Source organism: Chinchilla lanigera, unplaced genomic scaffold, assembly GCF_000276665.1.
Source record: "Chinchilla lanigera isolate Chin_1 unplaced genomic scaffold, ChiLan1.0 scaffold00003, whole genome shotgun sequence".
NCBI lineage: Eukaryota > Metazoa > Chordata > Mammalia > Rodentia > Chinchillidae > Chinchilla > Chinchilla lanigera.
This window is the reverse complement of record NW_004955404.1, coordinates 31439840-31466813: the sequence shown is the minus strand read 5'-3', so window position 1 is coordinate 31466813 and position 26974 is coordinate 31439840. Positions and strand designations below refer to the sequence as shown.

The following is a 26974-nucleotide window of genomic DNA, read 5'->3' as shown; positions in this document are numbered from 1 at the left end:
ATTTTGTTTGTTTGTTTCATTTTTAGGCAGTCTTGGTTATTATGCCCAAGGCCTAGAATGCCTCTGCCACTCATTAGGTGCTGAAAGGCAAAATGACATCCTGAGCTTATGCCATGAATTCATAGGGAATGGGTTCCAGCAGCTCTGGCTCCTTCCCTTCGGCACTCACAAAGGGGCAAGGGAGGTGGGCTTCAGTTAACCTGGTACCTTTCTCTTCAGCTTTCTTCTTTTTCTGATCACTTCTCTTGACACATTTTGACTATAGAGTGCTTATATATTTAGTTTTTTGGGAAGTCTCTTGGCTTTGTCTTATTTACAACAATGCCAACAGCATGCTGGTCATTACTGTAGACTCTTCCAGTTTTGCCACGGTAACATTTGTGTGACATTCTTTTTTGAATAGTGTTCATTCCCTTGATGTCTACGATATAATCCTTTTGTAGGTTCACATATGTGGCCAAGGAACAGCACCATGTTTTCTAAAAGGCTTAGAGAACATATACCAGGTTCCTCTCCTCTTTCCTGGGTTCATCTTTCTGGCAAATTACTGGAAGATGACGGTTCTGCCCAAAAGGCTCCAGAGTGCAATTTCAAATGGCTTGCTGTCAGAGGAGGGGCCCTGCTCCAGAACCATTCTACACTATGAATCTCCTATTAGGGCTTTCCTAAGACCCCACATAGTATTTTTATCTGCCATAGATAGCTCTCACACCATTGGATTTTGCCGAGACATAGGACCACACAGCAAGGCGAATATGTCTTAGCATGTACTGTCTTGCTGAAGGACCCTCTCAAACTGACAGCCTTTTGATAAGGTGTTGGAGCTGTCTTTCTAAAGAAGAGACATTTAAAATGCTGCTTACACTTCTTCAGCGGTTCCCTGGTGTTTTCAGGACCAATCACAGATGTCTCCTTGGGGTTGCAGCTGCTCACCTCCTTAGCATCACTTCTAGTCCTGTTCTTTATTCTTTTAGGATATGTGGCCACCGTGCATTTTCCCCTCTATGGAGCATCCTGATCTCTACCTGACTACCATCCATAGTCTCTGAAGGGTTTAGTCAGAAATCCACAATCTCCAGAAAGCTTTCTCGATACTCTCTTCCCCCTCAGCTGTGCTTCTGCTGTAGGTCCAGTGTACCTCATGGCACCACTACCACATACACACCACACTTACCATCGCGTCCACCTTTGCTACTCTATAGTGAACTTAGCATTGTGCCCCAGTGCAGCACACTGTAAGTAACCTACAGTTTTTGGCTAGCAGATTATATACACAAATATTGATATCCTATTCTGAGACAGTAGATAAGGCCAACGTATCACTTTCTCGCCCTTACAAAGGAGCAACAGGGCCATTACTCAAAGTGTCCTCCTCTGGATTATGCGCTTTCTGCTGGGGTTAGAGACCTGGTCTCTCCCTCACAGAATAGAACTCAGAGCGGCGCGCCCCCTCGCGTCAATGGGAAACACTGCAAGAATAGAAGGTCGCTGGCGACCACGCGGTCCCCGGCAAGCACGTGGCGCATGCGTAGAATGCAAGCGCTGGGGGTTGGCTAGGGAGAGTCCAAGCTCGAGGGGGAGCGCTCTGTGGATTCAGTCCGTTTTTCTGACGAAATAGAAACATGGCCTCTATCTCTTCTTCTTTTTAGACAGACCATTAATTTAAAATATTGGACTTGAGGTGTGGCTCTTCAGGAAGTGATAAAGAAGCGGGAAGGTTGCGGTGCGCTTCGCCCTTCGGCACTCCTCCCTCCGGGCGGTGGCTTGGGCCGTCCCAGATCGAGGCGCGCGGGGGCGGAAGCGGCGGCGGCTGTCAGAGCTGGAGAGGGGCCGGGCGCGGCGGACATGGAGGGTCAGCGCTGGCTGCCGCTGGAGGCCAACCCTGAGGTGAGCGCGGCTCGCATCCGAGCCTGGGGCCGCGGCAGGGGAGAGGGAGCCGGGACGCGCCGGTAGTCCGTGCCAGTATCTGCCTAAATGGTGCTTTCTGCTTCGTTTCAGGTTACCAACCAGGTGAGTGAGGTGTCTGTCGCCGCGGACCCCGGCGTCCTTTCTGTGCTCCCGGCCCGCTGGCGCGCAGGCCTTCGCCGCCGCTGCCCGGATCCTGGGACTGAGCCCGGGAAGCCCCTCGCGCCGCGCTCCGGGCGGGTCCGCCCCTCGGGCCGTCGCGCTGCCACCTGGCCGCTGGAGATGCTCGCCGCCGCCGCAGCCCCTCCGCGGGGGCGGGCGCGCGGCTCCCGGTTCGCGGGCCTCCGGGTCTGGGTTTGCGGGACGCCCACCGGGTCCACCTTTCTGTTCTTCTTCCCCGCCCGCTTTGCCCCCTGTTAGTGCCGGGTTCCATTATTTTCCTACCCCCGGACCTTCTGGGTGACTGATTTACCAACACTTATGACTCCAAGCTTTGTAAACTCGCCCACCCAGTCCAGGTAATTTCATCCACCGCCTGCCCTGTGAAATCATCTTCCAGTCATCTCTCGCGCCAGCAGGTCACCTCTGTCCCCACCACGCCCCCTTACATGGCCAGTCTCTCAAAACGGGGCATTTAGTTGTTTTTTATGCCGTGGCAAACTCAGTTTCGTAGCGTCCACCTCGATCTTTACCACCTGCAGCTCTTAAAGTCCGTTTTGAGTAGTGGAGGTTGGAATTGGAGAGGGAAGAGGGACCATCTTGTGGGCACTTGATTAAATGAAGATGTGCTATGAGGTGTATTTTCATTTCTCAGATATGTCTAGTCTTGTCTCATCCTGCTTCATTTTCAACAGGTCTTTTTGTATTGCCCTCCTACTTTGTCATGTGACAGACTTCCTGTAAATCTTCCTTCTCATCACTGAGGAGTTGGTTTTTGTTTTCAAAGTTTATAGCAAATTTCTTATGTAAAGAAATTAGATACACTTTACCTTAATGTAAGCAGCAACCCCTTTTGTCTTACGTTTATTATATGCTTTTGAAATGACTGTCACCTCCTTAGCTCTTTAGTAACCTAAAAATGTACAGCGCTTATTATTTTTATTGTACGTATGATTAATCTTATTTTCCCCCCCTTTGAAATTCGTTTTTTTCTCCTAGCACGACATTTTTGTCCCTTTATAAAGAGTAAAAAAAACTTACAGCTGAGAAAATCTATATTTGTATTTTCTTGTTTACTGCCATAGAAAAGAAACATATTTCTTTCAGATCTAGTCCAAAACTATTTTTTACACCTTTGTGAAAAATCAATTTACTGTATGTCTGGACTCTTCTGTTCTATTGATGTATGTGTCTGTTCTTTTATCAATACCATACTGTTTTGATTACTGTAGTTTTAGAATCAGTCTTCAAATCATTATTAAGTATAATATGAATCCAACTTTTTTCTTTTTCAGCGTTGTTTATGCTGTTCTAGTTACTTTGTCAATTAGTTTGTCAATTTGTACAAAAAGTTATGTTGTAATTTGGTGATGAATCTGCCATCAAATTATTTTGATGGCATTATAGATACATTTTGGAGAAGAGGACTGTATTAACAATATTGAAGTTTGTAATCCATAAAGGAGGTAGTTGTCATTACTTAGGTTGTCACTGATTTCTTTCATCAGTATTTTATAGTTTCAACATGTAGTTCATGGACATACTTTGTTAGATGTCTATTTTCAGAAAGATTTTTGGTGCCGTTGTTCGTGGTATTGTTTTACACTTTCAATTTTGAGTTGTTCATTGTTATATATAGAAAGTCTAATTGATTTTTTAAACTTTTTGGCTTTGTATCTTTGTCTCCCTCTGCCTTACTAGTTTAGTTTTTGGCTATAGTGCTCTGATCACCTTCTTATAGATGTTTTGGAATTTACTTTATAGACAGTCATATTCTCTGTGAGTAGATTGTTTTATTTCTTGCCTTGTTTTACTCGTTAGGACTTTAAATAGAAAGTTGAAGAAGATAGAGAGATTGACATCTTTGTTTTATTTCTGATCTTTATGGGGAAACGTTTACTATTTTACTATGAATTATAGGTATTTGGTGGATACTGTACTTTTTAATCAGGCTAAGAAAGTTTGCATTTTTTTCCTACTTTGTTGAGATTTTGATTATGAATCAGGGTTCAGTTTTCTCAAGTGACTTTTCTACATCTTTTGACATGATCATTTAAAGAAGGATGAATTAATATCAGTTCTACATAAACATGAAAGAAGGAAGGCCCGAATTCATTTTATATGGGCACCATTACCCTGCCACCAACACTAGACAAGCTGTCGTAAGAAACGCTACCAATGAATATGGGTGTAACAGTCTTTCAACAAAATATTTGCAAGTACAAAATGACAGTAAATATATAAAAGGATAACAGATCATGAACAAAAGCTGCTTATCCTGATATTGGAAAACTGAGTTAGTATTTAAAATCATATGAATCTACTAAAATAATTTTTAAAGGATATTTAATTGTTTTAATGATATTCAAGCTTATGTGCCTACTATTGTTCCTAGGTGATCTTGATGTACTACAAAGTACATTCACTCATTCACATTAATTAAATAACAATTGAGAGCACCTTTTATAATATTACTGTTTGAAAGAAACTGGTTGTGCTTTGATGATTAAAATAAATTTTTATTTTTTGCTTTTCAGTCCAGTGGGAAGACAAACAGATCATTAACAATTTTTATAAGTGCTATGAAAAAATTAGATGTGAGGATGAAAATCTAGTAGGTTGAACAGTAACAGTAAGTCTGTCTGAAGTAACATGAACAGAAAAGATGTTATTTGGCATATGATTGTGCATTGCATCTAGCAGGCTTTGGTATGCTTTAATTAAAAATTTTTATCTTTATTAAAGAAGTGGTGTGCTTTTCATGGGAGAATAGGATTATATATACCTAAGAAGTGGTTAGTTTTAACCAAAATTTTTGTTTTTGTTTCTTTATTCTCTGTGTTCTATGTCTAACAGAGAATAGAGAATAAATAGACATTTAATTAACTGACTTAGGAGTTGGGAAATTACTAAATTTCAACATCCATCCCCTTCTATACTTCCTTTTTTAACTTAATGGGATCATAAGACCTACTTGATTTTACTCTGTAACTATCTGATATAGTTGCATGGATTATTATATTTACTGTTAGTTTGAGCATTATTTTTGCTGTAATTGTGCCTGGTATTATATAAGAATAACCATCATGTGTTTACTGTATGAAAATTAGTATTGTTAAATACTACCTTGTAACAGTATTACCTCTGTCACAGTAGATGTTGTAAGTGATGACTTGTCTTATTGGTTGTGTGCTGTTAATCTCTTTAAAAGTTTATCATGCTACAGATTGAATTTATTTAGAAAAGAATTAGTAAAGTAAGAAAAACTATTAAACAGTTTAAATTCACCTTTTTAAAATAAGTGCAATTAAAAGGATAAAAAGTAGTTTGCAGCTGATAGGAAGTTACAGGGTTTTTTTTACAAATGCAATTAAAAGGGTAAAGGTAGCTTGCAGCTGATAGAAAATTACAGGTAATTAAATATCAAGAATTATAATTCGTTTTAGGTGTACAATTTATTATATGGCCAGTTACATATCCATGACCATGCTAGATTTTCCATGTGATGTTTTCTTTATTTGTTTATAGCACAGCAACATTATATATATTAAATATTACATTTTAGAACCAACGGTTTTTAATATGGAAGCCTCCTAGAATTATTCTTTATGGTGATTTTATTGTGGAGGTACATTTTTTAGCATAATATCCAAAGGAAAATAAATGTACTTTAGCATAACTATCCTATTTCGTGTAGCTACTTAGAATTAGAAAAAGAATGAGAGGTTATCTGCTGGATTGTCAACATAGAGTATATCTCTAATTAGTGGATAGCATCTTGGGGAAAAAAACATGGTACCCTGTACTGTAGCTACTGCTTGGTTTCTGTTTGTTGTTTTGTAAACTTTCCACAAAGAATTGTCCATAGCCAAATGTTTCTACCACCATATGTGATTCTCTTCTGTATTTGCTCCTATTCAGCTTGCTCCCTGCCACCATTTCATAGTAACTACTTTTATCAGGTTTACTACTGATCACCACTTTTCTATCATATACAGTATTTTTATCTCTCAGTAGTATTTGGTGGTGTAACCCAGTTTTTCCTTTTTAAAACATCAATCCCCCCTGCTTTTGGCTTCTCTGATAGTTCTGATTTTCCCAGTTCCTTGATTGCTTCCCAGATGTTCTTTATTAGGTCATTTTGTTTCTACCCTGTAAGGAGTCAGGGTTTCATCCTATACTACTGATCTTTTTTTTCTTTTTTTATACTTGTGGCACTGGGGATCAAACTCACTATTAATCTTTTCTATGTGCAGTCATTTCCTATCAGTGTTTTCTATTATATAGCTTTAATAACATCACCATAACAAGGATGACCCTGTTTTTCTCTATCGCCTGGCTTCACCATATTGGAAACCTGTGTACTTTTACTACTTCTTTGCTGTCTCCATTGGAATGCCTTATGGATCCCTCAAACTTAAAATGGACACAGATCTGGATTTTTCTTCCACCTTCCTCTAAATCTTTTTTTTTTTTTTTTTTTTTTTTGTACTACTCGGCTCAAACCAAGGGCTTTTGCATTGAGCTACATCTCCATCCTACCCTACCCACATCCCCTTTAATTGAGACAGAGTCTTCCTCAAGCTGCCTAGGCTTGCACTTGCAAATCCTGTGATTTGGCTTCCCAAAGTGTTGAGGTTACAGGTATGCACCACTATGCACAGATAAACCCATTTCTTCTCCAGTCTTCCCAAGACATTGCCACCTATCCACTTCTTATGTCAATATTAGTAATCTTCTGACTGTGCTATTTTGAAGAGGACATTGTATACAGATTCGATTTCTTGGGTTAAAATATATGTTCCACCTTATTCTAGTTCTGAGACCATGAGCAGTTACCGAATCTCTTTGTACCTATCTGAATTTCTTAATTTCTAATAATCCTAATTTTATAAGATTGTTGTAAGGGTTAAATAAATTCCTACATGAAAAATATGAACAACAGTGTCTGGAATAAGCTGTACACTCCATGAATATTAGCTACTTTTTCTCTTTCCTTCTATTCAGTTGATCTGAAAGTCTTTTAGATTCTTCTTTCATAATAAGCCCTACTTCTGGCCATACTTGTTATTTCAGCTACCATAGTTCAAGCCACTATCACCCTTAGTTTGGACAATGGCAGTAATTTTCTCGCTAGTTTTGCTTCTCTCTCAGCCTGCATAAAACCTGTTCTCTATATGTGCCCAAAATAGTCTTACACAAGTCACATCTTGTGATTCCCTGTTTAAGACACTCCAATGTTCCTCCACTCCTTGTTCTTAGAGAACAGTACAAGCTTTTTACTGTGGTCAGATGAAGTGTATTGCTCATTTCTCCTAGTGCAGCGTTGCATTCTTGAATGCCAAGCCTATTCCTGCTTCAGAGTCTGTATTTACTTACCCTTTGAATCATTCTACTCCAGGTAGCTTCTTGGCTGCTGCTTTTGTGTCATCTATGGCTCAACTTCAAGTCACCTCCTCAGTGAGTCTTCCTTTGATGACACAGCTAAAGTGTCCCCTTAAATCTCTACATCACCATATCTTATTTTCTTTATAATATTTCTTACCTTGTGAAATGATCTTGTTTGTTTATGTGTTCACTTTTTTGTCTTGTGTATCACTGGAATGTAAATTCTGTGAGAATAGGGACATGTCTAAAGTATCAAGAATGGTGCCTGCATTATATGGGCCTCTCAGCTAATAGTTTTTAAAGAATGAATATATCTTATACTGCTGCCTTTCTGCTCCAGAAAATCTTTCCCAGGATTACCCTTAATGTGGTCATTAATCTTTTACCTAAATATTTTGGTGAGGAGTATACTATCTTCAAAGGTGGTTTTTTAAAATTACAATAGAGTAATTTATAGACAAATTTCTTTTTACTGAAACAAAGTTTGTTTTCTCATAACTTCTTCCAGTTGTTTGTCAGTCCTTTCATTAAAAACATACAGAGTAACTCTCATTGTTCTACTTCAATATTACTAAAATATCTGGGGCCAGGAGGGATCACAATAAGTAAAGTCTTTGAACATGCCCATAATCTTTAGCTCTGTGTCTTCCAAAACCTCATCAGTTCTGTTCACTGTGCTTGGTGCCCTCACTTCTTTGTCACTGGCCTTTATAAAATAATGCCATCCAGAGCTGATACCTTAATCCATCCTGAATCATTTTTGTTGGGTCCAGTGGGATGGTACTACATTATCTTGAATGATTCTTCTTTTAGAGTTACATAGCATCGCCTTTGTGGATATAATTTGTCATCAGTCCATATTGAGCCTGCATTGAAGTAAATCTCTTTTCTTAATCCACACATAAAAGACTTAGTTTCCCCAGTCTAGATTCAAATAATTTTATTTTTGTTAGTTTTTACTCAATCTATTAGAATTCATTTTTGCTAGTTTACAAGTTGCAATTCCTCATTTAATTTTTATTGTTTCTATATCTAGCAATTAGTACTAGTGTACTCTTCTGATAGTAATGTAAAACAATTAGATGAATATAATATCTGTCATAATTCAAATAATAAATTAATAAGAAAATAGGATCTATGACTGCCCTGAGCAGACCTTTAAAGACCAGAGAGGAGCTGGAGGGGAGAGGTGGCTCAGTGGTAGAATGTATGCTTAGCTGGGTTCAATCCCTAGCACCAAAAGAAAAGAGAAGAAAAAAAAGAAGAAAAACACAAAAAGACCAGAGAAACTGGCTTTAGAAAAAATTTGAAAGGAAAATTAGTTTTGTATTTTTCTTTTTTTTAAAGTTTTGTTATTTGAATTTAACCTAAAAAATGAGGAATTTATTGTAAGTTAAAGGTAGGAACTAAGAATTTTTTGCATGGTGAAGTCTAGTTTGTATGTAAGAAAGCTTAGAAGGAATTGATAGATATAGACCCTTTTAGAATCATAGGTTTTAAAAAGTTTATTAAAAATTCTTTTATGGCCACATATTATTTATAAGTGATGTTTCTCCACTGGCCAAAATTTTAGAGGTGTTATGAAATTTAGTGAGCTAATCAGTATGTTTTGGTTACTGTACTTTATTACCTAGTATTTAAACTAGAAAAGCCAGAAGACTGGTATTAAAAATTCTAAGTCTTTTTTTTTTTTTTTGAAAATTTTAAGTCTTTTTCTTGTTTCATATAAACAGGGTGCTTCTGATGGTATACAATCTCTACAAAAGAATTACCCATATATAATATTTTAGTGACTAATCTAAAATATTGCAAGTACTGTACAGGTTTAAGACTATGAAAAAATTCATTTTGGGTTTTTTCCAAGTTTTGTCAATACAAATAAAAATACATATGTATCAGTTTTGTTTTATAACTTCAAAGTTATACACAGCTATTGTACATATAATCATTTTTAAAATATTAGAAAACGAAAAATTGGGTTCACATTGCCAATATATTAACTGTTTGCATTTTAGAAAAGTTTTTTCTTACCTTTTTCAGATTTTCATATGATCTTTTAAACACAATTGTAAAAGTAGAACATTTTTTAAGTCACTTTTTTTTAGTGAGGCAAATAAAAAGATTCATGTGCTCCACTTCCCAGAGATAGTTACTCCTAATAATTGCTTTTATTCTTTGTATACGTATGATGACTTCAGTAAGTTTGACTCATGGCAATATGCCAGAAAGTATAACTAATTTACTTAATAGATATTAATTGATCAGGCTTCTTTATAACGATCTCAGTGATTTGTGATAGGAATAAAAAGTTAAGAAAAGTATTATTCTTGTTAAAATGTCATCATTTTATGATTTAATTTAATTGGTATGTAGTCATTCTTTGTGTCTTTAGTTTGATATTTTAGTCTCACTGCAGTCTTTGCCTTTGGATCTTGATACTTGTGCACCCTTTGTAGCGCAGATGGTAGAGCAGAGGACTATGGATCCTGCTACTTATACTTGTTAGCCTTGGCCAACATAGAGTAGGTTTACAAGGGAGTCCCTGTGTAATAATGTATGAGTTTTTGTTCCAGTTGCTTTTTCACTAAAATGTTTATTTTAGTTTGCAACACAAATGTGGAATTACGCTACCATTTGTACCATCTTGTTGTATAACTTTATAGTAGTATGAGTTTGTGGGTACATAAAATTAACAAATTTAAATCTCTAGTCAAGGTTTAGGGTATTTGTCCCTAATTATACCATTTAAAGCCATTAGTCCTAGGCAGGTAGTTCAGAGTTGATTAAATAAATGCCAGATGTTAGGTTAGCAGCCAAGTGTATCTTTCCTACCTCTTTAATTGGTACAAAAAGAAATATTTATATTTATATATGTGAAATGTTCATCATGAGCATAGACCTAATTGACATGTAGACATATAAATGGCTGGTTATCTATTAAAATAGGGATATACTCTTTAGTTCAGTGAAGAAATATATAACTTGGATGTCTGTGGTATGGCCAGGTACAGTGCTAGGCAGTGAGATTAAAAAGAGGAACACGAGTTCTTTCCTTTGACTTTGTGTCAATTTTTATTCCTTTTGGTTTCTACATAGAATTGAATATTGGGGAAAGCACATAGTAAGAAATTTGGAGGAAATAGAGAAAGGAAAGAAACTATTTAAGAATAGTAGTTAATTAAAGTTTGAAATCATGAATAGGAATCAGATGAAAAATAGATATAAAGTAGAAGAGTCCACTGATTTCCACAGCCATAGCCTGAAACTGTGGTAGGCCATGTAACTTGGCATAGATATAAACCTAGTAGATACTAAGCACATTCTGCTAAGAGGTTCTTAAATTGAGGACATTTCTGGTGCGATATAGCGAGGACCTTGTTTTGATTCTTAGAGTATTGACCATTACAGTAGTATTGACCATTAAAGTACAGTCTTTTCAATGGGCAGAAACATGGAAGAATATGGAGAATAACCCTTAAACAGGCAGAGCTTGCCTAGTAGACCCTGATTAAGTATGACATGAATAATACTGTGTGTGGCATCAGCTCCACTGGTTTTGCAAGACCTCATTTGATGATCTAAATGTATTTGAGGGCTGGGGATATAGCTCAGTGGCACAAGTACCTGCCTAGCAAGCTCCAGGTCTTGAGTTTGATTCCCGGTACAAAAAAAAAAAATGCATTTGATCATTCTGGGAGAAATGCCCAAGACTTTTTGGTGGAGGGTGGTAATGAGGACTAAACCCAGAAAGCACTGAGCTACATCACAGCTTTTTTTTGTTTATTTTGAAACGAGGTATTGCTAAGTTGCCCAGGCTGGCCTGGAACTTGTGATCTTCCTGCCTCAGTTCTCAGAGTAGCAAGGATTAAAATTGTGCACAGCCCCTATTGCCTCCCCGGAGCCCAGCATTTTTAAAATTTTACTTTAAAAATTTTAGTTAATTCTAGACCTGTAAATACCAGTTGTTTTGCCAGATGTAAGGAAGGCATTGAACTTGAATAGATTTAGGGCCAGTTGTTTACTTCCAATCAGGTCACTGGGATTATTTTTTCTCGCTATTGGTTGTATTACCCTTTTTTCATGCATGTAATTCTTAGCTGCCATATGTATCTGTTTTTAAGCAAACACTATTTTTTTGGAACAACAATAGATTGTGTTCATCTTCTATTGCATTAAAATAATTCCTTATTTACAAGAATTTAGATGCAGTTTCTTAAAAATTAAGGACTAGAAGTGAGTTCAACATGAATTTAACATAGCCTAGCTAACTTGTATGTGCTGAAGTCAAATTACATCCAACCCCAAAGTATCAGATTTTGAAAAGAGGGGATTTATTTTATATTTTAGAAGTTTTAAGTGTTTATGTGACATAAGCAAATTGCTGTCTCTTTCTACTCTACTTGTGGAAAAGCAGCTTTACTGTGTCTCCTCCAAACCCCTGATTTATCATGGTATTACTGACAAAGATTACACATATGTGTTATATTCCTGATGTTTTGCTATATACTGCTTTACTGCATACTATTGAACATCAGTAATATTTTTATTACATTCTTTTTTTTACATTGGAAACAAGAATACATACATATTAGTCATTTTCCTGTTAACACTGTAATTTTTGTTTTTGTTGGTTTTTTCCTTTTACCAGTTTCTCAAACAGTTAGGTCTACATCCTAACTGGCAATTTGTTGATGTATATGGAATGGATCCTGAACTCCTTAGCATGGTACCAAGACCAGTCTGTGCAGTGTTACTTCTCTTCCCTATTACCGAAAAGGTAATTAAGTAAAATTTAACTTTTCTGATAAAGTTTGTTGTTATTGTTCAGTTAAAAACACAGTCTTTAAGAACAGGTAATACCCTTATTTTATAAAATCAGGCAATCTAGGAACTGAGGAAATGTTAATTTTTATTAAAGAAATGATATTTAAATTTTTATTTATAAATTGACAGTAAAGCCATAGATTACTCTTCTAACCTCAGATCATTTCTTTTTTAATAAAGCATAGTTAGTTTGGGCTGGAGATAATAACTCAATTGTAAGATGCTTGCCTAGCATGTCTAAGCTCCTGGGTCTGATCCCCAGCAGCTCAAAACAAACAGGTTATTTTGCCTGTGTTATGATATGATATTTAATTATATTTTGATATATATACTTTGGAAATTGTAAGTATTAGAATAATCTTAAATCTGCATTATATATATTTATATCAATAAAAATGTTAAAGTTTTCAAAACAATGTATACTATAAAATATATTTATAAAAAAAATAAAAGATATATTCATAAAAATTTGCTTTTTATTTTAAGAAGGCAGGGAAAGTGATGCCATGGGTTACATTATTTTCAAAATAAGCATGATTTCAGTAGGCATCATGAAACTTAAATACAGATCAGCAGATTTAGGATATATTGGGAATTATAAATAGATGCATGTATTGAAATCCAACTTGGTATTTCAGTCCTTTCTTCTAGAATTATTGTGTTTGCCTGTAGGTATGCATGTGTGTAAAAGAGTGGGGACTGTAAGGTGCATTTTTAAACTGCTTTAGAGTCTCCTTCTGATTTTTATTTTTAAACTTAGAAACAATAATACAAGCTCAGTGTTTGTAAAAACTGGACAATAAATGCTTGGGAAGATGTGGGAGAAATGAGGTACTGATGACTTGATGTTGCATGTTCAACTAGTCTTATTCTTCTGGAGTAAATGGAACTGAATCTCACAGAAACTAAGAATTAAGCTTGGTCAGTCCTAGAAATTCCAGGATCATTTTCTTTGTGCCATAAACTAATTAACCTAACTTCAAGGTAAATAACACTGAAAATTTTTCTCTTCAATTTAAGGGTTCTAAGAAACAAAAAAAGAAATGATATATAATATTCATAGAAATTTAGATTTTCTTAATAATGATTTAGCATTAGACCAAACTCCTTTAATGGTGAAGCTGTGATTAAGACAAAAACTTAAGTGTGCTCTTGTTTCAATGTTATTTTCTCACCTTTTTAATTATGACAAGAAGCCAGTGGGTAACTATCCCTGGATTCCAATGATAAAGAGTAGTAAATACTTGAAAGAAAAAAAATCAGTTGCTTATAGCTTAAGCTTTCTTACCTGACGTGATATGTGTGCAACATGATCTGTTATCTGAATTGGAAATTTTTCAGTCTAGTGATTTTTCTAAGCTACATCTCCAACATGTAGGGGTGGAGGTGGGGGCAGCATATCAGGCTGGACTTGAACATGTGATCCTCTTACCTCAATTCTCAAGTGACTGGGATTACAGGCATGTATCACTGTGTCCAACATGGCTTACTTTTTTTGGTTAAAAAATTAGATTTTATGTCTTCATTTAGTGAGTTATCAGCATTTTTAAAAGCATATAATCTGTATCAGTAGGAATTCTTTTAATCCTAAACCATCAAAACTAAAAAAAACCTGTTGCCTTATTGCTAGCCAGTATACAATTCTAAAGTATTTATGTGTAGGTACTTACACCTACGTAAGTAAAAGGTTTATATTATATGTAAGCATAAAAATCTATACATATATTTATACTCATTTATAAGTTCTAATTTTGAAGTTAAATGTGGAGTTGTTGATGGCTTAAACATACTAATAACCAAGGAACTGTCACAGATTTTTCAGTACTCTTTCAGTGAAGTCAGTTACAGTATTTCAAATGTGTTCATTATAATATCTTCCCTAGCTGCTGAGATTGCAGATGTGTGCTACCATTTCTGGCTTTGAGTCCTTTTTAATATGCTGTTTTGTATGTCTTGTGTACCTGTATCATGTATAAACTATTGACTTTTTTAAAAAATAGTATGAAGTATTCAGAACAGAAGAGGAAGAAAAAATAAAATCTCAGGGACAGGATGTTACATCATCAGTGTACTTCATGAAGCAAACTATCAGCAATGCCTGTGGAACAATTGGACTGATCCATGCTATTGCGAACAATAAAGACAAAATGCACTTTGGTAAATGGTTCATACTGTTGTTTTTTTCCCCTTGACATACATTAACTTCATTGAGCAGCAGAGGGTGCTCTAGCATTTCCCACCATGTTTATTTTGTAATCTGCCTCCATACTGAGCTACATTCCCAGCCCTGTTCTTCTGTTTTATTTTAGACAAGATCAGGTGGGTTCAGGGTGGTATGGTCATAGGCTTTATATTTCATTTTAAAACAGGGTCTCACTAAGTTGCTAAGTTTGAAATAAGAATGCATAACTGATCCTTCCCATGTTTGTTTATGGTTGATAAACAAGGCTTACAAAATGAACATGTAATTTAAGCTCCATCATTCATATCAAGATTTTTATAACTTTTTATAGTTTTTCATAACTTACCAGTGATAGGATTTTCCCCAGAAAATAGTCAGCATACTTCTATTATTTTTGTTTATCAGTCTCTGTGATAGCAAGCCTTTCCAATTATATCTATTTTGATATTCTCAGAATCTGGATCAACCTTGAAAAAATTCCTGGAGGAGTCTGTGTCAATGAGCCCTGAAGAACGAGCCAGATACCTGGAGAACTATGACGTCGGTACCTTCTTTTTTTTTTTTTAATCTAATTGCGAGGAAAGTTTTGTGGATTGTAGGGTCTTTGGGCAGGGAAGGTTTCTTGAAACTGCGGCTTTGTGAAATTACAGATTTTACCATATCAGATAAGAAAGATATTTTCTACCTTTCAGTTAACTGAAGTATCTGTAAATGTTGACAAATTGCTGCTGCTTTTCTATGTCCAAAGCTGAGTGAGCTAATAAAAAGCTTGCAAATTAAGAAAATATGTTATGACAGACTATTCCTTACCAGTCACTCCCTAGCATAAATATATGCCTGGCAGTATCCTGTGTGCCTTTCACTGAGAATTTGGAAAAAGACTAAAAATGAAAGAAAAAAATCCAGAAAAACAAAGGGTGAAACGTAACATTAAATCATACTGTATTTCAGCAGTAAAGCCAGTGTATGTAATTTAGTTTTAAATGTAATTTAGTTTTAAATCACTTTATTGAGCTGTTTTAAAATATTTTTTAAAATTTACTGTCTTAAAAATTGATTCTTTGCCAGGCATGATAGTACACGCCTATAGTACCAGCACTGGAAAGGCTGAGGCAGGAGGATCACTGTGAGTTTGAGGCCAACCTAGGCTCCATAGTGAGTTCAAATGTGGCCTGGACTACACAGCAAGACCCTGTCTCAAAAAAAAAAAAAAAGATTCTTCTTTAGAAGACTTTCTGCCTTTTGTTAACATTATTATATAAATTATAAATTCTTTGACATTACAGTCCATGTGCAAATTACTTGGATAAAACAATGCCTTATGCAGAATTTGTGCCTAGTAAATTAAATGATCATGTTGTTTAGCATTCCAGTATACTTTGATCATTTTGAATTAAAAACTGGAAATTTCATGAAACATCTTTCTTCTATGTAAAAAAAAAAAAGGCAATATGGAAGTTACCAGTAATCCCAATGAGGAGATAGTTACCATTAATACTTTATAAGCTATGTATGTCTATGCACAATATTTTTAAATAAAAATTTGATCACACTGTAATACTGTTTTATAGCTTGCTTTTTTCACTTATTACAAACATATTAATTAGATACCAGTGTGTATATATTTGACATTATCATTTAAAGGCTGCAGGCTTTCCATTATATACTATTTTATTCAGCCAATAAAATAGTTAGAAATGTAATACTTTTCCATTTTTCACTATTTAAAAAATACAGCAATGTACATCATTAACTAAATCTTTGTAAATATCCTTAATTATGTATAATTATGCACAATTAAAATATATAAACTAGCAGAGAAATTGCTGGATCAAACAATTTGCATGTTTTTAAAGCTTTGAATACTTATTGCCAAATAGTCATTCATAAATGTACTTTTACCTGTAATATACAGTTATACCCATCTGTGCATTTGTGCTCTAGTGGGTAGTAGAAGAGCTTTTTTTTTATTTTCAAGAACCAAAAATTCTCTAGCTTCTGATATATGCGTGCTTTTTGCTTCACATTTCAAAATGCATGAATAAGCATAAATACAGCCAGAGCTGCAGAGCAGCATGGAACTTAGAGAAACAGATGAGATGGGCTTCTCAGATTATCTGTGAGATGCTCACTTTATTCTACTCTCAAGTGAATAAAGTGGTAAGTGTTAGTTCTAATGACTAAATAAATTACGTGACCTCTACTTATATCATGGACTTTACAAATAGGTATTTCCCAGTCTTCAGAGATTTTTAGCTTAGAAAGTACAGCAGTTCATTTGGTTATATAGGTATCATTCTTCTATATCTAGGATTAAGTTATTCCTAAATTTACTCCATGTTGTTATTTATAAGTCTTCAGTGTTAAAATTTAGCTTTTTTGTTATTTTCATTTAAAAAGTTGGATATGGTCATTTTTTGCTATGAATACCCTATATTCTTTTACAGGCTATCCGAGTTACTCATGAGACCAGTGCCCACGAAGGTCAGACTGAGGTATTTCACATTTAAAAGTTTTTTTTTCTTGCAATATGTAAATTTAACTACAGTGTTATTCTAGGACATGTATTTTTACAAAATTACTTGATCATTTTTCCTTTGAGAGAATTTGTTTATAAAATAGCAGTCATATAATAGTAGCTGAAGAAATGCTTTAACAAGCTATTAGCATGCTGTTTTGATATCTGTCTTCTCAGTTTAATCATTTAGACAGATTGGAGCTTGTGTGCTCTTTGCTTTGACTAACATATAGTTGTCTTCTTCTTACTTTGACTTCTATGTATTTTGAGAAAAAAATACCTGTGCATTTAGACAAATAGTCTGTGACCTTCATCATCCTTATACTGTTACTAGTTCTGCCATACCCCCTTTCTGCTTGTCTCCCTTTTAATTTTATTGATTTCTCTTATTCTCTTTCCATTTCTTCTTTCCTTTCTTCTTTTCTTTCTTCCAACCCACACTGTACCACTCTTGAGGGAATTTTATCAGAAAATATTATGATCGGGGCTGGGGATTTAGCTCAGCAGCAAAGCGCCTGCCTGGCAAGCGCAAGGTCGTGAGTTCGGTTCCTGGTACCAGAAAAAAAACAAAACAAAACAAAACAGAAAATATTATGATCAAAATGAATGAATTAAAACTATTTGGTGTGTTTATAGCACATTTAAGTGTTAAGAGAATTGTATTTTTTTTTCTTTCTTATTCAAAGAAAGAAGAAAAAATATTTTCTCATGTTCAGGATAACGTTGCCTTTGTGCTTTAAACATACTTAAAAGATTACCTGACTTTAAAAGAATGATTTTAAATATAGTATCTTCAAGAAATATTTTTAAGGAGAAAATGGTTTGATGTTATGATATAAATACAGTAGATCAAGCTAGATAACTGGAAGTTTATAAACTCATTTAGAAATCAAAATATTTTCCCCGTAATTATATCATACCCTCATGGGAGCTCTCAGGCACTGTTTTCAAGGGTGTGGAATATTGTTTCTTACTAAATTTACAGCTGCAAACACACGTAAGTAAGAAGTTGGAAATTAATGAAATACTGTTTTTTGTGTTACTTTTTATGATTCTAAAGTAAGTTTGGTTTGAAAATTTATAATGTTAAAATTTTATGATAAGGAATCGATATAAGATTATTGTAAGATATGATAAAATACATGTAATAAAGCAATTAAATCCTTTTTACATATTCATTTTGGAAATTTATCTTTTACCTTTACCTTTTTTTGTCTTGTTTTTAAAAGTTTGTCCAAATTATAGTTTTAAGTCCTCTTTTTTGTGATATTCATGTCATTTAACAGACTTTAACTTTCTTACTCTTTATAATCTTGAATGCTCTTTTGACATCACCTGAATACTCACCAACGTTTTAGAATGCAATTGTTCACTTATCATCTATGTTGTAAACTTCATTATTTTTTCTTTTTCTTATAAATACTTCTGCACATTTTCCCCACTGTGTTAATCAGATACAAAATTTATTTCAACTTGTTACTTGGAAGGTCAGCTTCATATCTAGATTTTCAGTCTTGATTCTAATTCTCATTCATTTTTACCTAATAAGACTGAACTACCTTTTCTGAAATGTAACCCAGGTCAACTGGCTACCTAAATTTTTCTAGGGCTTTCTGAGTGCAGTGATTCGCACGGTGGGTGGAGTAGCAGTAAGGGTTTTTGTAGGACTTTTCAAACTATACTCACAAAGAAGTTAATCTCTTCTGCTCCTTTCCCTTATCTCATAGTTAAGAATTACTAATAGAGTGAGCCATGTTTTTGATGCAGCCCTAAAAAGTAGCACTGGGTTGAAAAAAAGTATTTGAGTACCATTCCTTAAAAGCCTATGCTCAATTTCAGCCTGTTTAGCCTCCTTGCATTCAGGATTCTCCTAACTGTGGTCATTCTTTTTTCTCTGTAAATATTTCTTCCTAGCAATCTTTTATTTTACTATTGCTTTTCTTTACTTCTCCAGTTCGCTCTTTCTGAAAATATTCCTGTGCTCAATCTCTGCACCTGATTTCTATGCATCCTTCAAAACTTATTGTAGGGGCTGGGAATATAGCTCAGTGGCACAGCACCTACCTGGCAAACACAAGGTCATGAGTTCAATCCCTGGTACCACACACAAAAAACAAAAAACCCTCATATACTGCAAGCATGTACACATAAAAATAATTTAAAAAGTCAGCATGAGTATTATCTTCTGTATGAAGTTATTATCAGACCTGGATATATTTTATCTCTTATATAAACTTTTTTACTTAAAATGCATTACTTTTTTTTATTTTAAAAATAAAAGGAGGAAAACATTAACAGACAGACAACCTTTTACAAAATAGCAAAAGAACATTACAGACAATACAGAGTTACAAACAAAGTTGTAGGAAATTAACAATGCTTGTTGTATTACATATTGATATCTTCAGAGTGGTTTCTCATGAAAACAGGTAGAGACATGCAATATTATTGAATGTAACTTCTCCATCTGTTTGCATTTTAGCTATTTATTTTCATATTTTTCACTATATATCTCTATTACCTATTTTTTTCACAAATCAACAACACTGAAAGTAAGATATATTGTAAAATTGGTGTCATACTTTGCTTATTGTTATTCCTATCACAGTGGTACATAAAATGATGATTCTTATCATGGAGAGTACTGTAGCTTAATTTAATAAGGTACAATATTGTATCATATCCTCTTACTATTGTTCTTACACCTGGAATTGGTGTCTGTTTCATTTGTACATATTCTACATTATCTCATGCCATTCCCTACATTTAGGCACAATATATATTATTAATTCATCAAAATTAGGTCAGAATCATCCACAGTGGTGTAAGAAGTTTTTAAAAAGTTTCAAATCTTAGTTTTTCTGTAGTCCCCTGAATAAACAAATTTCTTAGCCTTCGTTTCTCAGTAGGACACTGTTAATATTTTGGGAAGAGTGCAGTTCTTGGTTGTGTAGGACTGATTTGTGATTCCAAGGTGATTATAATGGCATACTTAACTGTATGTTAGCAACTTGTAGTCACTGAGGAAAAGCCCACAGCATGTATTTTCAAATCCATTTATCAACCAACTCAAACATCTGTCTCAAGGACTGTTTTTCTGAGGACTGTTTTCAAGAACTATTTTTCACCTTATTTTGGGTTCATGTACCCTCTGTGGCCTTAAGAGTCTTTGATATCATATTATCATCATTGTTTTTTATATCACAGCATATTGATTTTTGTCAGTACCTGCAAAGTACCTAGGTCTTTCATGCCTGCTTATGTCTGCTTGGGCTGCCATAACAAAATACCACTGTGGCTTAAACAATAGAAATTTATTTTCTCACAGTTCTGAAAGGTAGAAGTCAGGGTGCCAGTGGGGTTGGTTTCTAATAAGGCATATTTTCCTGGCTCGTAGACAGCCATATTCTCACCATTTCCTTATATGCCCTTTCCTGTGTGTGTATGTTTGTGTATGGATCAAGAGAGAGACAGACTTGGGTATGGTGTCTCTTCCTCTCCTCATGGGAAATTCCAGTCATATCAAATTAGGGCCCCATCCTTTATGACCTATTTCAAATACAGTCACATTGGAGATTAGGAATTCAGCACTGGAATTTTAGAGGAACACAGTTCAGCTCATAGCACTATCTTTGTGCTTCTTCACAAAGCAGTAGCCTTTTGGTTGTACCCTTGAGTTGGCACCTTCTTGAATCTTGTTATGAAATTACTTGTGAAAATAACACCTTAAAAGTCACTTTTCAGGGAAGCCTTTCAACATCATTGGTTCACCTGTCTTACTTTCTATCATAAAAACATATTTTTCTTCCCAATCTTTTAAAGTTATTATAATATGCTTTTTTGGTTATTTTTCTCACATACAGCACATAAAACCCATGAGAACATGGACCCTGTTTGTCAGGTTCACTTTGAATTCCCAGGACAATCCTGGACATATGTAGGTATCAGTAAGAAACTATAGAGGGTAAGAGTATAAAATGTAGGTTTTTCTACTGATTCTTCTACTTACTAGCTTAGACAAAGTACTTTGCTCAGTGTTAAACAGAGAATATTATTCATCTAATGAGATTATTATCCACCTATGATGGCTAGTGAATTAGCGTATAGGCTGCTTAAAATAATGCCTGCTTTTTTTAATGGGCATTCCATAAATGTTAAGTGGTAATTTTATTTTATTAAGCATTAAGAAAAAAATTATGAATGGTAGATGAGAAGGCAGGCATGGATTTTATAAGTAGCATAGAGTTACCAGAGATAGTATGTTTAGTTTTTAGCATATTGAATTTAAGATGAGTCTGTGAGGTTATCTGTCTAGAAGTCTAAAGTTCAGGGGAAATCTTTGTAGTCTTTTGTGTTTAAGTAGTCTTTTGAGTTCAGTAGAGGGAGAACAGTGGTGAACCAACAGTAATTACCAACAGTAAATCCCTGGGCCTTCTAGGTGTTGAAGGAATGGTAGAGGAAGAGGAGCCACTAATACAGTGCAGCAGTAACTGCAGTCATCACTGACATCACTGGTTTTCTGTGAGAACCTTTTCATGAGAATGGAGGAGGCGGGAACCTTATTTATTGCATGCTGAGATTAGTAGACTAGATGAGAAATCAGTAATTTAAATCACCAAAACACAGTAGTCTTTTCAGAAGATTGGCTGTGGTGTGCTGCCAAAGAAGAACTATTCGCTTACATGTTTTTCTCATTTCATCATCCCCACTTCTTTGTCTGGCAGACACTAGCTAATGTAGAAATTTAAACAGTAGGACCACCTCATTTATGCTTCATTAACTTACACAGAAAGGCATTGATTTTATTTTTTAGTTGAGCATGGAAAAATGAAAGAACACAATGAAATAGACAGAAATAGTGGGAATATTAATTATGAGTGAAGGAGAGAGTTCCTTTTTTTCCTTTGATTTTTACTTGATACATTACCATTTGCACTCTATTCTAAATAATAATAAAAGAATACTATTAGATTTGCTTCTCTTTAATAACACTGCTGAAGTGGTTGATACTGCATGTCATTTAATTCATATGGCAGCCTTATGAAGTACAGGTATCACTATTGCCTTTTACTGATGAAGCATTTGTGGTACAAAAAGGTTCAGCTGCTTGCCCTAAAGCCACATACCTGCTAAGTGGCACAATCAGAATTTATACTCAGACATACTGGCTGCAGAGTCCAATTTCAGATACTTCCAATAAAAGTCTGACAAGATTATGTAGCAGTTCTGTTAAGCCTAGTGCTTTGAATTAATCTAAAGTAGTGATTTTTATCTTAGCTTGGGATGGGAAACAGACTTTGTAAAAAATAGTGTGTTGATAGCTGTTTAGTTTCTCTGGAATTTTTCATCTCTCTGAAGTGGTTTCATGATGTGACTTCAAATTACTGTACTAGAAAAAGTAATGAGATTGTATTAAGCCAAGCTTTCCATCAACTAAAATGTTGATCCCCGTGTATGCTATGGTGTTGCGTGACTCTGTACCACATACACTTGAATGTTTTAGTGGAAAAATAACCACTGAGATTGAAATTAAACTACTATAATTAGATATATGAACACTCATTTAAGCAATTTACAAATGAATGTGTGTATCCATTCCAAGGAAGTCCTTCCAGAATAATGGGAATAATAGGTTAGTAGGAATTTCCAAATTTCTATGGTCTAGGCTTCTATTAAATTATCTAGTAGATTAAAAGATCTTACTTTATGGTTTTTCTATTCAGGAAAGAAGATTTTGATAACTAAAGCATTTGTAAGTTGTGAATAAATATCTCTGATGCAAAAAATCTGCAAGTGAAATGTGGAGGCAAAAAAAGAAAACTACAGAAGTGTGTTATTTGCCTTCAGGCTTTACTTTCACTTCATTGATACTTATCTGAAAAGTAACTTCTAAAGTTTGTGATTTTTTTTTTCCATGTTAAGCTAAGAGCCATTACAGAGATGGATAGAAATCTCCTGATGGTTTATTATTTAACTTTTTATAAAATGAAATTATTGTACTGCCCAGAACCCTCCATGTAATTTGTAGTAATAATCATATTTTTAAAAGACCAATAGAGCATTGTTGTTTCATTTATGTCTTTAGACATGTTCATGAGGGGGCTTGTAGTTTGGATGTCTCACTGCCAGACAGTGCTGATTTGAATGTATTACGTTCCTGATCGCTTACACCACCAATGGTACTTGCATGATTGCCCCATAGCATGAAAAATATAGCCCCCCCAAATATATACAACACTTACAATGTTTAATTCTAGTCTCTTTTTTTTAGTGCATTTTTACATCGTTGAAGTGAAGCAGTTTTTCTTAACATTTTTGTCATGGGTATTTTTCTTCATTAAAATCTCTTAATGAATAATTCTTTATGGCTGTGTGTACTGTGTGAGTGAACATAGTTTACTTTCTGTTTCCTTAACTTTTCATTTTTAGATTATTTTAAATTTATCAATTTAAAAATATAATTTCATTGATTGTCTTTGTTTAAGTATTCATTCTAGGTTCTTTATTTAAAATCATTTCTTCTAGATGAGCTTACTAGATGAAAGAGATAAACATTGTAAGGTTCTTATCACCTCGTATGAAATTGTCTTTCTTACTTTAGGTCAGCCAGACAACCTATTTAAGCATCTGCTATCCTAGGCACTGTGCTAGGAGCTGTACATTACAAAGATGAGTAAGACATAGTTTGTGTCTTCAAAGATATTTTATTCTAAAAGAGATAACAGCTGAAAAAACAACCATTTCCAGTGTTTAATTTTATTTTTATGTTTTTGTTCATTTGATAAGGAAAAGTAATTTTGCTTGCTTAATGATATTTCAAAGATCTTTAGTAAAAATTTATGAAATGAATTTAAATAATGAAATACAATTATATTTAATTTGTAGAATATATAATCAATTTGGTAGTGTTAACCTATTAAGGTTTGACAGGTAGGTAAAAGCAGTAAAATCATAAATTTGTACACATAATTAAAATTTCATCATATAAAATTATCCCTCAGTATCCTTGGTGACCAGGGGAAGTGGAAAATTGGTTCAGCAACCCCCATAGATACCAAGCCCCTTATATAAAAGTTTAACTTCTACTCAGATTACCACTTTTGTACAGGCCTATTCTACAAAATGGCTTCATATTTGCATATAACCTATGCAGGTCCCCCTATATGACTGAAATCATCTTCAGGTTAATTATAATACTTAATACAATGAAACATAACTAGTTGATGTACTGTATTGTTTACAGGATGATGCAAGAAAATGTTTGTATGTGTTCAGGGCATGTGATTTTTTTTTTTCTGAACAGTTTTGATCCTTGATTGGTTGAATGTATAGGTGTAGAACCCAGAGAAACAGGGATTTTGGCCCATCTAATGGCAGTTCAGTGAGAGAAAATAAAGTTTCATCTTCATTAGCTGTATCAGTATAATAGTTTGCGTTATTTCATTTGACTGTGTAGTCTTCAGTTGGCTTTATTATGTTGGAATTACAAAAAGATAGAAGAAATCATTCCAGTAGGCCAAAAATAACATATGCAGATACTTACATCTATTCTCTAGGGATTTATTTTCCTTTGCTTCACTTTGAAAGAAACTGGAGCTATTAGGAAGAACTTAGTTTTTTATAATATAAAATTTAAGTTTCTGATTATCTTGGAAGAACCAGATGGAAACAGTAAATGTAACTGGTGAAAAATATCGTGCAGTTTAAGCTATGTATGTCCAGTTTCGTCAGGTTTTAAACTCTTTCTCATCATTCTTTTGTTTTCCTTTACTTTCGATACCTCATTTTAAAAATTATTTTCCAAGCAGATTTGAGGTCAGTTTGTTGGAAGTAACTTTATTTTATTTCATCCTTAATTAAGCTGAGACCCTAATCTAGCTCCTTGTAATTTTGTCTGTGTCTCTCACCCCCCACTTTTGTCATTTTTTTCCTCTTGCAGACCATTTTCTGGGTGAAGCTCTGCCCTTTTCCTTTACCTCTTCTTTGCTTCTTGTCTCTTTTTTTTCTTCAACTTCAGAATTTTAGAAATGTACTACTAGTTTCCTTATTTTAAAAGCAAATTCTTAGACCAGGCATGCCAGTTTATTTTTTCCAAATTGTACTAGATTATCTATTTTAAAATTTCTTTCATAATAAAAATTGAATTGAGATTGTGTTTAATGAGGTTTTTCTATTTGGTTATAAACAAAATTTTCTAGAACAGAGGATAATTTAGGATTTAATACTTGCTTTTGTAATAAATAAAGAACTTCTTGAGGCTATTGTCAAATTGTTTAAAAAAAGGATTGTAGGGAATTAGTTTGGATAGCTTAACAATAGTATGTTTGGTTTTAATATAGCATATAGTGATGTATTAATGGAGTTCCAACTTGGAGAATTTTATACTGAAATGAGAAGACACAGTTTTTAAACCAATAGAGAAAAAACGTCAAGAGTATTTTGAAGTTATGGGCATCTTGATTTATTAGGTGAGCAAAATGAAGAAATTTGCCATTATCCAGATTTTCCATGAACTATATAGTGGTATTTTGTGTATTTTGATATCCAGCCCGTGTTTGACTTTGCCAGCTTAAAGTGGAAAAGACTGCATCTTTTGTATGGATGTAGTCTTACTTTCCTATTTTAAATTTAAACTTTAGTGTAGAGTATTGACCTGAAATCTAATTGAAAATCTGCAGAAATTCATTTAGAATTAATTTATAATTTTGATTTTAAGCTGTTAAAAATTGTAAACATTCTCTTGCATGTGTACATATATGTCCTTACACATGTGTACACATGTACTGCAATCTTTTCATAGCATAGAGACATTCTTAATTATTTTCCTTTCCATATTTTCTTGTTTGGACTCAGTGATATAAAAGACACACCACATTCAGAAAGTGACTGCTACATTCAGTGGTTTTTATTAAGTACATATTCTACAAGCAGGTCAATAAAAGGAATCATGATTTCTAATGATGATGTCTTCAGAAACTAAAATTCTTTTTAAAAAATAAAGGAGTTGAATTTTATTCTCTTCAGTATTTTCCTGTTTCTATCTTGTGAAGGTAGTGCACATTGTTCTTTACTAAAGATCCACAGAAATTGTACGTGTCAAATCTAAAAGATTCTCACCCTGATGTGAGTGGGATTGCTGAGAAGAATGAGCATCATTTCTGGATGCTACAGTATCAGGAAGGTTTCGTTTTGTTTTGTTTCTTTTCTCTTAGCTGTTCCTAAGCATCATTCATGGGTAACTGGAATGGAAAGCTTTTTGTACTTACTGAGATTCCAGGTATTAAATATACTTCTTAATTCTCACTGCTTTTGAAAGTCTGTCTCACATTTTATCATACTGATGATTACCATTTAATGAATGTGTGTTATGTGATAGGCTAAGCTATGTTTCCTAGTCTTACTTTCTCAACTCCCTTAGATAATTGCCTCATGTTACAATGAGGAAACTAAAGTTACTAACTTGGTAACTCCAAGGTCACACAGCTAGAAAGCATTTCTGCACTCTTAAAGGAAAAAAAAAATAAATCAGTATTGCTAAAACAAAAACAAAGTAAAATTTTTAACAATTTTATATTACATAGCTAATAATTTAATGAAAATATATAGTGAATTACAAATGACCATTTGGAGTTGTATTAAACTTTTTTTGTTGCCCTTAGGATATGGAGATACATATATATGAAAACATTTCCAGAGTGCTGGAAAGGTAGCTCAGTATTCCCTAGGTTTAATCTCAATACCATAAAGAAAAAGAAGAAAACAGACATAACTACTTCAGGGAAAGGGACAATCAAAGAGTCCAGATCCTAAAAGGATGTGTGTGTGTGTGTGTGTGTGTGTGTGTGTGTATGTGTTTCTAAGAAAGGAGGTAAGATGCTAAAGATCGTGGAGTGAGATAGTCAACAAACATTGCACAACAATAATATTAAGACAATTTTATGAACAAGGCTTTTCATTGATTAATGTACTGTGATGCATTGATGTAATCCTTTTTTGTC

At 34.4% G+C, this 26974-nt stretch overlaps 1 protein-coding gene across 2 annotated transcripts in view; it reads left to right on the top strand.

Moving 5' to 3' along the window:
• Positions 1-1608: 1608 nt before the first annotated feature.
• Positions 1609-26974, top strand: part of Uchl3 (ubiquitin carboxyl-terminal esterase L3 (ubiquitin thiolesterase)) — a 51130-nt gene continuing 25764 nt past the window's right edge. Inside the window, exons 1-6 of one of the 2 annotated variants that reach the window (XM_013516573.1) lie at positions 1609-1887; positions 1999-2010; positions 12101-12229; positions 14277-14433; positions 14913-14998; positions 16906-16953. In XM_013516573.1, coding sequence (XP_013372027.1) covers positions 1846-1887; positions 1999-2010; positions 12101-12229; positions 14277-14433; positions 14913-14998; positions 16906-16953 — 474 coding nt within the window. In that variant the 5' untranslated portion in view covers positions 1609-1845. The remainder of the gene's footprint in view (positions 1888-1998; positions 2011-12100; positions 12230-14276; positions 14434-14912; positions 14999-16905; positions 16954-26974) is intronic. The other variant, XM_005374175.2, reaches the window with a different exon arrangement.